Below are 15,632 nucleotides of genomic sequence, written 5' to 3' on the forward strand. Positions count from 1 at the left end.
CACAGCCTAACCTAGTCAACTAGTTAATAATCATTGTGTACTACCAGGCGGACTCCTCCGGAGTTCCCCGACATACCTAAAAGAAGGAAGGCAGCTCCTGCGCCGGGGCACCGCTACTGGCACATTTCCCGGTGGATAACCGTGCCTTCAATATTGGACCCATGATATGATAGCATCCGATCTAGCGAGTATGTATAAGCGGTAGCCCAGGTGCAACTCGGAACAGAGTTGGAGGCGAGGTGTCCCGTGCCAGCCCGTGCCTTTCAAACCAAGGCTTCCACGGATCAGTTTGTTCTGTGACAAATCATTGGAACGAAAGCAACCGCGACGCGTTATCCTCGCACGCATTAATTATCTACCTATCATGACGGATACACGAGACTCGGATTAAAGATTTCGGACTCCATGCGAGGTCACATGGGGCGCATCAGATACGATTCTGGAGTCTAGACTTCTCTGTATTATTACTAGGGATGCACTGAGCAACAATCAGCCATACGAAGGACGGACGTATATGATAAAATTCAGGGAGCCCACTCTGCGGTCACTATCGCAACATCGGAAGCGATACCGAAGCACTCCCTGGAGAAGCGTCATGGTGCCGAGTGGTACGGGCTGTTGCGGGAAGCCTGGAGTTCATTCATATCGCTTGACACGCTAGGGTTCGAAGTAGAGAAGAGCACTCCAGATGCCAATGCGCGCCGATAAGTTAGGTCCCGGCGCATCAAACGTCTACTTTACGATGTGGAGCTTACCGAACGAAATCAACTACACAAATTGTTTTTCATCCTCATTTTCCATGGAGGGAAAAACAAGCGTGCTGGCATGCCCTTGGGCCCAAACTAGTGATCGAGTATATTCTGTCCTTCTACTCGGGTTAGCCGTTTGTAGTGATGACTTGTTACTAGCCTGGGTATGTGGCTCGCAAAGAAATTTGACAACATGTGGTATACGCACCACATTGTTTGCATATTGATTGATCGATGTGCCTGCAACATTTGCAGAGACGGACCTTCGTCCGGAAAGATCAGTTCGGTAAACCCCGCATTGGCCAACCACCTATAAAACTCCTGATATGATATCTCCCCTCCCTCTGGCAATCGTCCAGATCCCTGGAAGCTTGCATCTTCAGCTGCTCCATGGCACCGAGGTTCCTCCGAAGTCTTATTCCCCCCAGGGAGAAACGCAATAATGGTGGCACTTTGCGCGCTCTCAGAAGTTTGACATTCATACAACTGTTACAATTCGTTACTGGGTAGGCACCGACATCTGCTACTTGTCAAAGGAAGCATTCAATGTTACTCGCCTAGTTGGTTGGCCTGGACATGCGACGCCTTCGATTTCTTCTGCGTCGCGCTTTCTGTTAATACCTTGGCTGAAGATTTTGATAAGAAACCAGGGCAAATCGTAAGTCAATGAATACCTCGGGACGTGCTTCCTGGGAACTTATCGTTAATCAGACTACCGCCATCACGTTGACTCTCCTCTTCAGGTCACTCGGTGCAGTACGCCTGATCCAAGCATCTCTCATATCCTCAGCCTGTGCTAATGGAGTTTGTCACGTGTTTGCATATAGGTGGTCTTCGGTATTCTGTCAGATCGCTTCGGTCGCAAATGGCCCCTTTTCGCAAATTTGGTCATCGTGTGCTCGATTGAGATCGGAACGAGTTTCGTGAAGACTTTCCCCCAATTCCTGGCCGTCCGTGCTCTCTTCGGTGTTGCCATGGGTGGTATTTGGGGTCTCGCCGCCTCCACAGCACTGGAGAATCTGCCAGTAGAGCTGCGTGGTCTCGGTTCAGGTATCGTTCAACAGGGTTATGCATGTGGCTACCTCCTTGCTTCTATGGTCAATCTCACCGTTATCCCCCATACCTCGCACGGATGGCGTGCACTCTTCTACGCTGCAGCGTGCCTGTCATCCTCTACGGCCATCCTGCGCGCACTCACACCCGAGAGTGCAGTCTTCCTCCGCGCGAAAGCCCTTGAAAAAATAAACGGTGGCCACGCAACGGGCGATAAGACCAAGATCTTCATCAAAGAGACGAAGGCTATGCTCAAAGCGCACTGGAAACTCTGCATCTACGCCATCCTTCTAATGACCGGTATGTCGTCTTCTGCGGCTGTCCTCCTCGAATAGAAAGAAGCGGAACTGACGAGGTCGTGTCACCACTTTTAGGTTTCAACTTCTTGTCCCATGGTTCGCAGGTACGGTGGTACTTTCTTCGCTTCGCGCGGCTTCCTCGCAACCCCGCAACTTGATCGATGGGAAAGACAGGCACTAACACCCATCTTCGGGGGATGACAGGATCTCTACCCGACCTATCTCGAAACGTCCAAAGGTTTCTCCACCCATTCTGCCACAGTTGCCACCATGATCTCAAATTGCGTACGTGCCTTTCTTTGGATTCCCTGGTCGGGATGAACAGAGAACTTACCTGCAGGGTAATTAATAGGGTGCGATTTCGTGAGCATCTTCCCATTCTGAATTCTGCTGGCGTTCGGGTCGGGCAACCACATACTGACGGGGACATGCGTATAACGACAGTGGTGGCGCTATCGCAGGTTGGGCAAGTCAGTACATTGGCCGCCGGTTGACTATCGTGTAAGTCGATCCCTTATACGAGCAGGCCGGCTCACCAGTCCCTTTGTAGAATCTTCATCCTCTTGGTTGGCGCGTTCATCCCGCTCTGGATCCTCCCTACGTCATTCTCGGCCCTTGCAGCTGGCGCGTTCTTCCTGCAAGTTGGTGTTCAAGGTGCCTGGGGCGTCGTGAGTTTCCTCCCGCACTCAGGACCAAAGGACGTCTGCTTACCAACGTAAATTTAGGTCCCCATTCAACTCGCAGAGATGTCACCTCCGGCATTCCGTGCTACATTTCCGGGGGTCGCGTACCAGCTTGGAAACGTATGCCTTGTCTTTTTTCCATTTCAAACCTCTCAACGAACCGGTTCGTCAGATGATTTCCGCGGCATCTGCACAGATCGAAGCCGGTGAGTCACTAGTCACTTGTGATCGTATCCGGAAAGATAAGACGTTCCATACTGACCATCGCGATTCTTCACTGTTGCCTTCGTAATATGAAATGCATTTGCTGTGCACGCTGTTGCATTTGGGCGCGATGATCGGGGAATTTTTCGCGTTGTCGGACTCTGTTGTCTCCCGCTTCGCTACACGTTGGCGGTCACGTGTTCCCCGTCATCGACTGACAAATGGCGGTACAACGAACAGTCGGTGGAAGCAACATTAGAACGACAATTACTGTGGACGGGGTGACCAAGGATGTGCCCGACTATGCTACGGTGCGTCTCCTGGGGACTTGGTGATTCTTCAAATGCAGATCGACTCACTGATTGCGCGTAATAATAGGTGCAAGGCATCCTCATTGGTGTCGTTGCTGCCTATCTGATCATTGTCACTATCCTCGGGCCTGAGTGTGTCTCTTTTGTTAGTTAGCGATGCTCCGGGAAACTTAGATGATGATTTCGGATAGGAACCACGGCACGCATTTCGAGAGTGCCAAAACGGCATTTGAAGGTGGTGCTGGTGCGGACGAGATGCAAGACGTCGGAATGGGAAAGCCCCGTTCGATACGCGAGCTGGAGGGAAAGGACGACGATGAGGTCGTATGAGGGAATCGTCGATCGTTCGCGCTGGCCGTCTCCCTGGTATCGCGGGTAGCGAATCTGTGCATGGGGCACAGAAGGGTGTTTCTCAGTTGGGGGAAGGTGGAACGGTAAAGACTATCGCCTGGAACGTATTATGGGCAAAGCGACTGTTGAATGTAAGGGATGTATTATAACATGAGGAATGACGAAGACTTGCCTGGTTTCTCTTCAGCGTTCTGTGTGAGTGCAATAGTTTATTGCTACGATAGTAGTGGAACATGGTGAGTTAAAGGGAAACCTTGAAGCGCAAAAATGCGGGGAGAGGTATGATCGGCACTGTCGCGAGGCCGCACCTGCGACGAGACTGAGTCGCTGAGACAATGCGAAGGAAAAGGAAACAAGGATCAAATGGAAATTCAGACTAACACTTATCATTCAGTTGGGTTGATTGAGTACCTGATAGGAGTTGGTGGGGCAACTTCCTCCGGATGGGGCGCCCTGGCAGATGATGCAATTGCGGATCAGTGGCAAGATGAGGGCTGATGGGGGTGAAGACGGGTCAGGCAATGGCTGATGAAGCATCATGGAGCACCGTCTGCGCTCACTAAGTTCATTGGACACCTCCACGTCAACTGACTCCGCCAGCGGTCTCGTGCTCCTGAAACAACACATTAACGTTTGACAATCGAGTGAAAGCCGTATGAAGTTTCTGGGGAATAGGCTGGAATGGGTTGGGGAAATGCCAATGCGCGGCTGGGACTAGTGGACCGCTACAGTCAGCCTCTTTCCTGTCGATCCGAGTTCCACGCAGGAACGCTGGAGAAGTCCCAGTCTCAGGCGTTTTCTGAATCCCCGGCGTCGGCCTCCTAGAATCTTAGGTGACGTCAGTCGTATCTCTCCTAACATCCCCTAGGACGATCTTTCCGGCAGTATGTTAACCATACCATTTCACGATATTGACGTAGGGTGAGCTGTCTTTTTTTCGTCACGCTTGATTAGGATTAGGTGAGTCCGTGAACTATATTGCAACCGGTCAGGGCAGCAACTTCTTGACACGCGGTCCTGTCAGACAGGCTCCAATTATTGCTTTTTCTCCCTGCGTGCATCCGTACCTGATCATTTGCAGATTGCGAGGGTACATCTTTCCTTCATTACCTCCGGAATCGTGCAAGTACTTAACGCTCTCGGCCTCATTTCTCAAAGGTAAGGCGCTCTTTCTTCGCCTGTCAGTTTTACTCTCTCCACTGTCTGACTGCAGCGTTGACCACGCTTCTGGATCTCAGCCATGGCGCCGTACTTCATAAAGAACCTCCTCCCACGTAGGGGGAATACTGACAATTCTGGCATCGTCCCTGCCATGGCAAGCCTCACTTGGGTTCAGTGGGCCCAATTTTGGTCAGGGTGAGGTTCTGTCCCTCAGCTGTTTGACAGCTGCATCTAAGATAACTCTATTCTATAGCTGGTTGGCATGGACCTGTGACGCCCTTGATTTCTTCAGCGTGTCACTCACTGTCTCTGCCCTCGAGACACAGTTCGGAGAAAGCTCGCAGTCAGTCGTGAGTTGCATCGATTCCTTTTCATTTACCCCTCGTGATTCCCCTTTATAGACCACCGCCATCACCCTCACCCTGCTGTTTCGATCTGTTGGTGCTGTACGTATCTGCTCTAGTGTCTGTTTTTCCCTGCGTTTATCTTAATTGTCCTCAAGGTGATCTTTGGTGTCCTCTCCGATCGATTCGGTCGTAAATGGCCCCTGGTCATCAACCTCATTATCTGTTGCGTGCTCGAACTCGGAACTGGGTTCGTTAATACTTTCTCTCAATTCCTGGCTGTCCGCTCCTTGTTTGGTATCGCCATGGGTGGCATCTGGGGTCTCTCGTCTTCCAATGCCCTCGAAAACCTTCCTGTTGAACTCCGCGGTCTCGCCAGCGGCGTACTCCAGCAAGGATACGCAGTGGGCTACCTCCTTGCTGCCGTCATCAACCTCACCATCGTTGCTCATCACGGCTGGCGCACCCTCTTCTATTTCGGCGCTTGTTTTTCGTTCTTCGCTGCTGTCATTCGCTCGCTTGTCCCCGAGTCCGAGGTCTTCATCAGAGCCAAAGAACTCGAAAAAGAGAGAGGTGCCAGTACTGCCTCGAAGACCAAGGTGTTCATCCACGAGACCAAAGAAATGTTGAAAATCCACTGGAAGCTGTGCATTTACGCTGTCATCCTTATGACTGGTGCGTATATAAGTTACTCCCACGCCTCATTACGCGTCTGATGCACCTAACGCTATAAGGTTTCAACTTCTTGTCGCATGGTTCACAAGTAAGTCGTAGTCCATTGCTCGTAAAATATCTCGTTCTGATCTATCCACCACAGGACCTCTATCCTACATATCTCGAAACGACAAAAGGCTTCTCTTCGCACGATGCTACCATCGCAACCATAATCGGTAACTGCGTGCGTCCATTTGCTATGCATTTATCTCTATTCTAATCGCAACTTCTCTCTAGGGTGCTATAGCGTATGTTTATGGCTAATCATTTGTAGCGAAGATTGACCGCATTTTTATAATATACAGTGGCGGTGCCATTGCAGGTTGGGGTAGTCAGTACATCGGCCGTCGACTTACGATCATCATCTGCGTCTTACTTGTCGGAGGCATGTGTCACACTCATATTCCACTGCATTGAAGTTAACACTCCCTTGTACTCTTGTAGCGTTTATCCCTCTCTGGATCCTTCCTTCATCATTCTCAGCCTTGTCTGCTGGCGCTTTCTGGATCCAGTTTGGTGTGCAAGGCGCATGGGGTGTTGTAAGTAATTCCATCCTATTTTCACCGCACGCCCGGACTTATTGTGCTCAGATTCCGATCCAACTCGCTGAGATGTCCCCACCCGCGTTCCGAGCAACCTTCCCAGGAGTTGCTTACCAACTCGGTAATGTGCGCCCGACCTCTCTTTTTCTACTTTGTGTTCGCTGATACTTACACGATTCCGTAACAGATGGTGTCCTCGGCATCGGCGCAAATTGAAGCAAGTACGCACTCTTTGTCTCGTACTCAAACCGGAATTAGATACTTATGTGCGTCACAGCTGCTGGAGCCCATATCAAGACCACCATCATCAAGAACGGAACGCCAGAAGTCGTTGATGATTATGCGACTGTCCAGGGTATCTTGATCGGCGTCGTCGCTGCCTATGTGGTTATTACTACTATTGTGGGACCTGAAAACCACGCCGCTCACTTCGAGAAGCATAAAGCTGCATTCGAGGAAGGTGGTGGCCACGATGATGCCATCGTAGGATGACGATAGGAATGATCGCCCGGCGTCAATACGAGAGGTCGGAGAGGAGAAGGACATTCAGTTTTTGAGTGTTTCCCACTACTGTTGCCTCCAGATCTAGTCTCGCTTATACCCACTTTCCGCTTCTGTGCTTTGTCCTCATCCTACGATTGTAATCGCACCGTGATGTTAAAGTGTACGTGAATGTAATTGACTGCTCTGGGCGGATTACTCTCGTCCATAGCGTCACTAGTATAACACGACGTGACTTTCGATATGGATGAATGTGTTATGACGTCGCGATTAACCTGCATAGTTAACTGCTACGTTCCCCTGTTTTCCTAATGATGAGTACAATAACGACGACGAGACGAGACTGCCAGTGTAAATTAAGATAGGCGTGTCCTTGGTTTCCCCTAGGCAAACCAAAGACTCGACGGAAGATAATCGTTTTCATGTGGCCTCATCTTCAGCAGCTGGGAGGAAAACCGGTGGATCAATCCCTTGCATGAGTAGTGCAATGATAATAGCAGCGCATGCAGTGGTGATAAGATACCCATGGGATAGCTTCAGAAAGCCAAGGGGAGAAGATGAAACGATGATTAGCACAGTGGACGCTGGGACTTTGGCGTTGTGTACTGCCATACATACTATATGCATGCAGTGTCTTTCTGGCTAGTGTAAAGTTCATGCTACTGCTAGAGCTCGTATCAGCGGGGCTGCCCTAACTTTCTTGCAGTCTCAGACTCCTAGTGGTTGAACGAGGGGAGACCTAATTGGAGTTGTATCGGTTCAAACTCGACAACTAACGTGACTTCATTCCAATCGAATTATTATCATCCACTACACGACGGAGGTGCGCACATATCATGTAATTCACGGCTCTCATTCAGTATTGGCGCCACCCTCTCCGAGCTAGTCGCACTGTCACAGCGTTCAACGCTACCTATGTGGGCGTTCGAGGGACACGCTTCCTTTATATCTTTCGTGAGCCACAAAGTCGTATCTCAAGCGTTACGCCGTGGAGCCTCTCAATTTTGAGCGCAGGGTCGTCAGGGCTCCCATTACCCCCTGCTATTTCCACAAAAGGCAAGTTGACGCAGGTCGATCGATGGTCAGCTGAAAGGACTTGTTCCATTTCATTTTCATTGCCTCGGACCGTTAATTTGACTGTGAAGGGGACGAAAGTCTCGTTACCAACAATGAAACTGACTTCGACGAAAACTTTATTGAAATTCGATGGAATTCTTGCCGGTGGGCATTCTCCGAGTTGATTTTCTGAACCACCACCACCAGCTAGCTGGAGGCCTAGCGATTGGCGCGTTGGAACAGTAGCATTCCCTTCGTTGACAGCAAATACCCTTCGCAGGTCACAAGCTAGAGCACATCCTCCTGTGCATTTCCCGATTTCTACAGGGTCGCCCGACGGGGATTCCACGCTTTGACACACAAAGGCGCTTTGTCGTTTTTCGTCAATGCGGGTACTTAGAGGACTAAGCAATGGCGCGCGCTTTACCGAGTGGCGAAGAAACACAAGGAACAATGTATCCCGCTCCGCCATTTTTGTCTCTGCAGAATGTTTTCTCGGCTCTTCCTGCGCCGTCGGTGGTCCAGGTGCAAAATGACAGAAAATGACAAGTGGCCACAGTTGAGTCCACAGTTCTTTTTGTCCTTTGAAACGATACCCGTTACACAGATTGGTGTTTCATGCTTTGTTGTCCCACCGCTATCAATGCGTCGCTTTGAGTTACTAGCCGTGATTGACGCTTCAATGCGCATCCACCTCAAGTTCACCAAAGACATTCTGAAATATTTGGTGGACAATTCATATCCTATGGGACGCATAAAACCAGATACTGTTGACCAAGGATGAAAATTACCTCGCAGCCCTTGAAATCTCTCAGAGCAGCGCTCTCTAGAATTCCATCTTGTATTTTCTAATCTTATAGACTCCCTGAGGAATGGCCTACGTCAACCCCGGCAGTTTGATGGTGGACCCCAGCGGGCCTGGGTCGGTATATGTGAGTTCCCCTTTCCCTGTTCTGAAGAGGTGAGCCAACGCTCGTCGTACAGCATTACTCTGTCGTATCCAACCCGCCTCCCCATCCGTCCATCATGCGTTCCCAGATGCCAGAGTATTGGGTACTTCCGGATCGTCGACGCGTGGAACATCTTCCCCGTGCTCTCAATTATAGCCCGCCGATGGAGACCTTCCCTCCCGTCACGTTCAGCGTACGCGGGTGGCCCGGTGTCCGCATCAAGGACCTTTTGAAGAACCAAGTCACAGTTGATGATCCTAATGCCACGCCCCTGGCACATTTAGGTTGGCGCGCGACCGTCATTAATCTTGAAGTGAGTTTTCTCTTCTTTTTTTTGTGGTCCCCGCGCAGTTATTGATGTGCTGGCCCGGATTATCTAGTGGCCAGGTTACGCTCGGCGAACCTACCATGACCCGCAGATTGCGAGGTTTGATGTCATAAGGGAAGAGGGTCCAATGACCCGTCAAGGTCTTGCGAAGGAAGTTGCCTTGACTCTCCAACACTTCCATCGCAGTGCACAGGTAAGAATAAACCTTTTGTTTATGTTCCAAACCAGGGTTTCCTAACGTCTTTGCGCAGAACACCACCATCGCTCAAGGTTTCGAAAAGTGGTCCCTCAAGGATGGCATTCGTCCATCGGATGTTGTTCTTTTGTCTATCCATTACTACAGGACTCAGTGGATTCCTGAGTTCTACGTCTTTGAATGAAGCAGGGAAATTACTCCGTTCCCGCTTGCTACGAGACTATTTCTATTTATTTACTTGTTTTTTTTTCGGTCTTCTTTCCTTCCTCCTTCCTCTAGCCTTCAGTCACAATCAAAGCCACATTCTTTTCTCGCCATCGCATTGGTGGCCTGGAACGTTGAAGCTTCATATACTTAATTTCTTATTGGTACTCTTACATTGTTTTGTTAGGCCCCCACACTGTAGCCAAGTTATTATAGTTGAAATGTAGTACTGCATAATATTGACGCATTTGACCCCCCTAAAGTTCACCAGTTCCATCATCATAGTTGACTTTCTCCTACAGGTGGGTGTTTGATGAGATCTCCATACTCTCCCCACCAAGTGTTTATCATTGTTTATACCGAAGTTCCTGACCCCCGCCGTCTGAAGATGGTCCAGTGACGGCACCAAGCAGTCCCAAGCACCACTTCTCGATAGAGTGCCTTTAGCCAAGTCCCCGCATCCCCGCCGGTTCCTGACCACGTCCCGCACAAATGCTTGTTAGCTGAGTTTCTATGATTTACGTGTCTGGCAGCGCAACGTCTGGTGAGAGCCCATCGCTTGTAGTCATTTCACCAGTGTAGGTAGTGTGCTGGTGAGTCAAACACCCGAGATTGTCCTTTGTTAGTTACCCACCGGACGACGATAAACAATTCTCTGAAGGTCTTCCATTAATGTTACTATGGAACTGACGGCGATGTCTCATAATCTACGAAGGTTTGCGCAGTGCAACGATGCTGCTCCTCAGCGTTGTTCTTTTTGCCTTTGGACATTTGAACTCAATCCACCGTACGCTTTTCCAAGCGCAAAGAAGTAGGTGTCCACAGGTCAGCTGATATTGTCTTCGCAAACTTTTACGTCACCTAGTAAGTTGGCAATGAAGATGTGGTCGACAACGTTACCTATCTCAGCTTTTTCCTTTCCGCAATTTCCTCGATATCATGCATATCACGAACAGTCCACCTGCCGTTGGGCCACTTTTGTTCCTTTGCTATTTAAGGCCTGATGGTAGGTATTGGCGAAGACCAGCAGTTTCCTTTCAATCCACATTCGAGTCCTTATTGGCACCTTGGCGATTATGCCCTACACCAGTAACCCAAATTCCTTGATGCTCAATCCCGTAGGTCCGGGAACGTCGATAGTATGCCTGCCATTCACATTCTTCCACAAAATTAAACTCATCCTCCACTCATCCAGTACCATGCTATTGCATCTAACCCGCCCCCACACCCATCTTCGTGGCATCAGGAAATGCCTGAGCGATGGTTCCTGCCTCATCAGCGACGGCTGATACGTGTTCCACGTCCGCTAATGCACAGGACTTCCAACCAAACCCGTCCACCCGTTACATTCAGCACAAACGGCTGGCCCGGTGTGCAGGGTTAGGGATATATTGAATGGGACAATCTGGGTAGGATGAACCGTATGATACCCCTTTCTCGCGATTTGGATGGAGATCGACCAAGATTTCGCTTGAGGTGGGTATTGCATCTTTGATGGATTTTTGACTCCGGGCAGGAGGACTGACCTATAGGAATCTTCGCAGTGGCCGGGATACGCACGTTGGAGGCACGGTGATCTGCAGTGCTTTGAATTCTACACGGGGCCAGAACAGAAACCGATCACGCGTCAGGAACTGGCGAAGACTGTCTGTGGGGTTCTGCACAGTTTCGCTGAGTCCTAAGCAGGTAGGCATAGATTTTTGCCCCTTCTCCCAAGAATTTATGCTGATACTCCCCAAAATAGCTCATAGCTCCTGAATACGAACGGTGGTCACTTAAGCACGAACGCGTTTGCATTTCCGACATTTTCCTGCTCTCGATTCACCATTATACTGATCAGTGGGTACCGGAGTTTTACGTCTTTGAAAGTGTTGTTGCATGAAGCACTGGTGGTTGTGTGTGCGTAGGTTTATGAAGTGTATTTCCATGAACTCGAAATTTCCCCAGGCATTGTACCATCTGCTGTTCTGCTGTTTCCACGTGTACTTATATTTTGGTGCACATCATCGTTCATTATTCCCCGTCATATACATTTTTACTAACACTTTCAATAACACAACTGACATTTCTCTACTTCTCGCATACCAGTTTCCGGTGAGGATACTGCCATCTAGTAAAGGAATGATCGTCACCCACAAAACGGGACATAGAAGATGGCCTCGTGTCCTGGCATGTGGTTTGGAGAAGGGTTCGCCGTCCCCTCCCCGTCCAACGTCCTATCGGGCAAGTCTACCACCGTACGTCTTACTGCCGTATTAACGCTGGTATCGACGACTCATTGACGCCGACTATCGAACTCAGGACAGATTAGACTTACGACATATGGGGAACGTCCAGTCAGTGACCGCTGGGCTCGTCGCAACTGCTAGGGCCGTCATGGCTATGATACATCTTATCACCCATTCCCCCATACGCGACAACCCCACACTGCGAAACATCAACAATGCGAGGAATGGATGGGAGTACATGAGGGGGGGAGACACAAGCAGCACGACAGGAGGCGGAGGCGGCACGCCTCGAAGCAGATTAGTGCACGGAGGCAGGCGGCGGCAGCTCTCCACCAGGCAGAGGAAGCAAGGCGCCGAGCAGAGGAAGCGATCTTGCAGTTACAACAGGTTCGTAGGCAAGTCCCTGGCGGCGACAGCTACGATCCCCTTAGCCAGGACGCAACATCGGCTTCGCATTCGAGCAGGCAAGGATGGGAACAGCGATGCCTGATCGATCTTGATTCGGCAAGCGATACGACACTCACAGAAGCTGGTGAGGAGGCAAGGTCATTCGAGGAGAGGTCACTGGGAGATATCGAGAGTGCGATAGCGAGGGCTGAAGAAGAGGCTGAAGCAGCTAGACAGATGATTAGAGAGGAGAGGGAAAGAGCAAGAGCTGCTCAAGATATGGCGGAACGCGTGTCAAGAGACTGCCGCAGAAAAGGCCAGGATTGCAAAGGAAGCTCAGGAAGAGATGGAAGCGAACCTAAGGAAAGGTGTCCAACCCATCACCATACCCACCCCTGAGGAAGTCGCAGCTGCCAAGTCGAAAGTGCAGTATCAGGACCACCTTTTCCATTTCGCCGTCGCAGGAGTCTCTGGCAGCGGAAAATCATCCCTTGATCAATGCCTTCCGTGGCTTGCGTAACAAGGACGTTGGTGCAGCTCCAACGGGCATCGTTGAAATGACGTCCACAGTCGACCGCTACCCCGACCCAAACCCTAGGAACCCCTTTGTATGGTACGATATTCCGGGGGCGGGCACACTCCAGCAGTCCGACTGGCTATACTTCAATAGCCAAGGGCTCTTTGTCTTTGACTGCATCATTGTTCTCTTTGACGTTCGTTTCACTACCACAGACATCGCCATCCTCAAAAACTGCCAGCGCTTCCAAATCCCAACCTACATCGTCCGCTCGAAAGCGGACGCACATATCCGCAATATCATGCGCGATCTGGGGTACGAGAGTGGCAGCGATGGGCGGGCGCGGCGTGCGGAGCTGTACAGCGCTGCACGCGAGCAATACATTAAAGAAACAAGGGTAACCGTCCAACGAAACCTGCAAGAAGCCGACCTACCAGATCAAAAGGTTTACATCGTCTGTAACACCACCGTGTTGTCCACGGTCAAGGACAGATCTCTCTCCCCGAAAACAATTGATGAACTGGACTTGATGAAGGATTTACTTGAGGAGGCTCGCTCTCGCCGTTGCGTTCCCCAGCGTATTTTGCAGTAGACCTCCAACAAATTACCTCACGAGATGCGTACGACTCAAAAGCTAACCGTCAAGCGACGAGAATGAGTGGTGTCGTATTATTCCAGTTCAAATATGTAGTTTTCTATCGTGTTGAATCCCCAGTTGTACCATTAAATCGCCGGCTAAAGCCCGAATATCATGAGTAGTCTTACGTAGTCACGTTCATCGAACGACCCCCTCATGCCTATACGTAATTGGAAAATAGGGGTATTAGTGACTGAGCAAGGGTATAGCTGAAGACCAGCTTCGGGCCCACAACGAGGATCTGCGCCAGCCAAGTGAGATGCAAAGTTTAAATAAGGATCACGGCAGGATACGGACCTTGGGGGTCAATCCTTTGAAGAAGGCGAATAGGCCCTCATTGCGGAGAAGGTCTTTCACAACCGTTGTGCCAGGAACCTTGTGTTCAAAGTTTGCATTTTGAATACGAGTCTTGACAGTGTCGAGCGGTGCGGCAACGGTAATCGATGCGACAGGCACCAGCGACGGAGGCTATGAAATTTTGCGTCCAAGTGGCTTTCGAGTAATCTGAGACACCCAGCATCTCCTTTGTGGCAGCCGATGCACCAAAGAGCTGGGATCGCCAGATTAGTGGGTACTACCTCGATACACCGGCACGGACATGGTGCTCACAGCAAAAGAACCTGGAGCATTTCGAGCCATGGTCCAGCCCCATCCACGATACAACTGTCGTTCCCTCTTCCATGAATATCCGGACAACACCTCGTCCACGGAAGGCCTCGGGATTAACTTGCCTTTTGATCTTAAGCGCATCCAATGGCAGAAGGACCTTGTGTGGGTGTTTACTAACTGATTGGGTGATCTCCTACTTTGGAATCACACACCACTTCACCAATACCAGTCAAACTACTGATATCGTGAGTCGGACGGATAGCGGGCACGAATGGAGTGTTGTACCTTCCAGCCGTTGCTTGTATTAACATTTTCCCCTTGCGTTCCCCAAAGAGACGTGTAAAGTCATCCTTGTAATTTCGTGAAATAATGTCGTTGAACCACGGCTGACCGCCAAATTTGTATATACGCTGAGAAACCTTGTAGCCTGCAGCATAGCCGAGTCCAGGGAATAGAGATAGAAACTTCCGTCCAACGGATGCACTAGCATAGTCTCTGAAAATGATTGGAGAGAGTGTTGACATCGACACCTTGGTTATGTAGTCTCGCTCAATCAGCAAGGCAGATCGTCACAAGTGAATGAAAAAAAAAGACCTTGGACTTGTTGCTCATAAGCCGCTTGGCGACCGTATCCACAGGGTGGAAGACTACAAGCTCTGCTACGCCTGCAGAAACGCTAGGTGAATAACCTAGCCTGACGCGCACTGAATTACCACGTTACCAGATGCACCAGAGCCAAGCACCCTAGCAGTTCCAGACTCTTTTCCATTGCCAGCATGTGAGGGTGCCATGTCACACACGGGGGCGGATGATTTGAGAGGGGAGGAGAGGACGTTCAAGTGTTCTCCTGTTACTAAACCAAGGATCGACCCGGAAAAAAAAAACGTGGGAAAGCGAGCAGTGCTTTACACTACACCAAGAACACGTCGTACTTACGGTGATGTCATGTAACGATACTTGTACGGAACCCTCTGTTTTTACATGATCGCACTAACGCGGAGGGCTCATTACACTAATTGGCTTGCAACGTGTGGACGATAGTCTCATCGTTGTGATTTTCTTGTTATCGCCGCAAAGTGGAGTTGTATAAAGGGTTACATTTACCCAGGTTGTTCCTGTGCTATCCGAGCAATCACCGCCATTAAGTAGGGGAGGAGCGAGCTCGTTGTTACAGGTCATTGTTCACAAGAAATGGTCTACGTATGGTACAAACGCACCAAGAGCCGGTATATATTTCACCCTCGTCATATTACTAACTGAGCAATGTTACATGCCAGGACCGGGATCCGGGGCACGCTTGGATGCAACGGAGCACCCACAAGCAACGAGCATTATCGTCCGTATAGCAGCCTATAAACGGCAGATCGTCCACCGTACACTGTTGTTCGCGGACGTACGCGGCAATGACAAGGAGAACGCTCGTCCCTGCGATGAGCATCCCCGCAAGCGGGCCGGAAATTGTGATTGCTTCATCACGCTCCTTGTACCTCTGGCCCGCGCGATATTCTACTAGAATTCCATTTTCGTGAGGTATTGGAACACGTCGAGTTCAGAATCCAGCCTCTGCACGTGGCAAAACTTATGACGCGATCTAACAGTTATAGACGA

General features: G+C 50.1%; 5 protein-coding genes across 5 annotated transcripts; 4 read left to right on the forward strand and 1 right to left on the reverse strand.

The window, feature by feature from the left end:
* Nucleotides 1-1,139: 1,139 nt before the first annotated feature.
* F5J12DRAFT_888428 (carboxylic acid transporter protein) lies at nt 1,140-3,629 on the forward strand (the record flags this gene model as incomplete). The annotated part of the gene is made up of 14 exons (XM_051747253.1): nt 1,140-1,255; nt 1,311-1,407; nt 1,461-1,505; nt 1,577-2,102; nt 2,177-2,205; nt 2,306-2,386; nt 2,454-2,464; nt 2,546-2,602; nt 2,652-2,769; nt 2,827-2,904; nt 2,957-2,990; nt 3,229-3,299; nt 3,367-3,431; nt 3,491-3,629. 14 exons carry the CDS (start codon nt 1,140-1,142, stop codon nt 3,627-3,629), a joined length of 1,467 nt encoding a protein of 488 aa, XP_051604209.1.
* Nucleotides 3,630-4,890: 1,261 nt separating this feature from the next.
* F5J12DRAFT_713212 (carboxylic acid transporter protein) lies at nt 4,891-6,903 on the forward strand (the record flags this gene model as incomplete). The annotated part of the gene is made up of 12 exons (XM_051740819.1): nt 4,891-5,006; nt 5,065-5,161; nt 5,213-5,257; nt 5,314-5,830; nt 5,890-5,918; nt 5,973-6,053; nt 6,107-6,117; nt 6,175-6,260; nt 6,314-6,408; nt 6,460-6,537; nt 6,599-6,632; nt 6,689-6,903. 12 exons carry the CDS (start codon nt 4,891-4,893, stop codon nt 6,901-6,903), a joined length of 1,404 nt encoding a protein of 467 aa, XP_051604210.1.
* A 1,705-nt stretch (nt 6,904-8,608) lies between these two features.
* F5J12DRAFT_301232 (uncharacterized protein) lies at nt 8,609-9,930 on the forward strand. Its single transcript, XM_051738811.1, has 4 exons — nt 8,609-8,900; nt 8,953-9,231; nt 9,299-9,439; nt 9,498-9,930. Exons 1-4 carry the CDS (start codon nt 8,841-8,843, stop codon nt 9,624-9,626), a joined length of 609 nt encoding a protein of 202 aa, XP_051604211.1. The 5' UTR covers nt 8,609-8,840; the 3' UTR covers nt 9,627-9,930.
* Nucleotides 9,931-11,799: 1,869 nt separating this feature from the next.
* Nucleotides 11,800-13,370, forward strand: F5J12DRAFT_888431 (interferon-inducible GTPase-domain-containing protein; the record flags this gene model as incomplete). The annotated part of the gene is made up of 5 exons (XM_051747254.1): nt 11,800-11,883; nt 11,948-12,108; nt 12,177-12,454; nt 12,507-12,685; nt 12,726-13,370. The coding sequence occupies 5 exons, from the start codon at nt 11,800-11,802 to the stop codon at nt 13,368-13,370; spliced, it is 1,347 nt and encodes a 448-aa protein (XP_051604212.1).
* A 205-nt stretch (nt 13,371-13,575) lies between these two features.
* F5J12DRAFT_903063 (mitochondrial carrier protein) lies at nt 13,576-14,815 on the reverse strand (the record flags this gene model as incomplete). The annotated part of the gene is made up of 8 exons (XM_051748357.1): nt 13,576-13,656; nt 13,713-13,823; nt 13,879-13,965; nt 14,014-14,181; nt 14,237-14,258; nt 14,310-14,554; nt 14,619-14,689; nt 14,746-14,815. The coding sequence occupies 8 exons, from the start codon at nt 14,813-14,815 to the stop codon at nt 13,576-13,578; spliced, it is 855 nt and encodes a 284-aa protein (XP_051604213.1).
* Nucleotides 14,816-15,632: the final 817 nt, after the last annotated feature.

The sequence above is a fragment of the Pisolithus orientalis genome, assembly GCF_024613125.1.
Source record: "Pisolithus orientalis strain OTSU chromosome Unknown F5J12scaffold_3, whole genome shotgun sequence".
Classification (NCBI taxonomy): Eukaryota; Fungi; Basidiomycota; class Agaricomycetes; order Boletales; family Pisolithaceae; genus Pisolithus; species Pisolithus orientalis.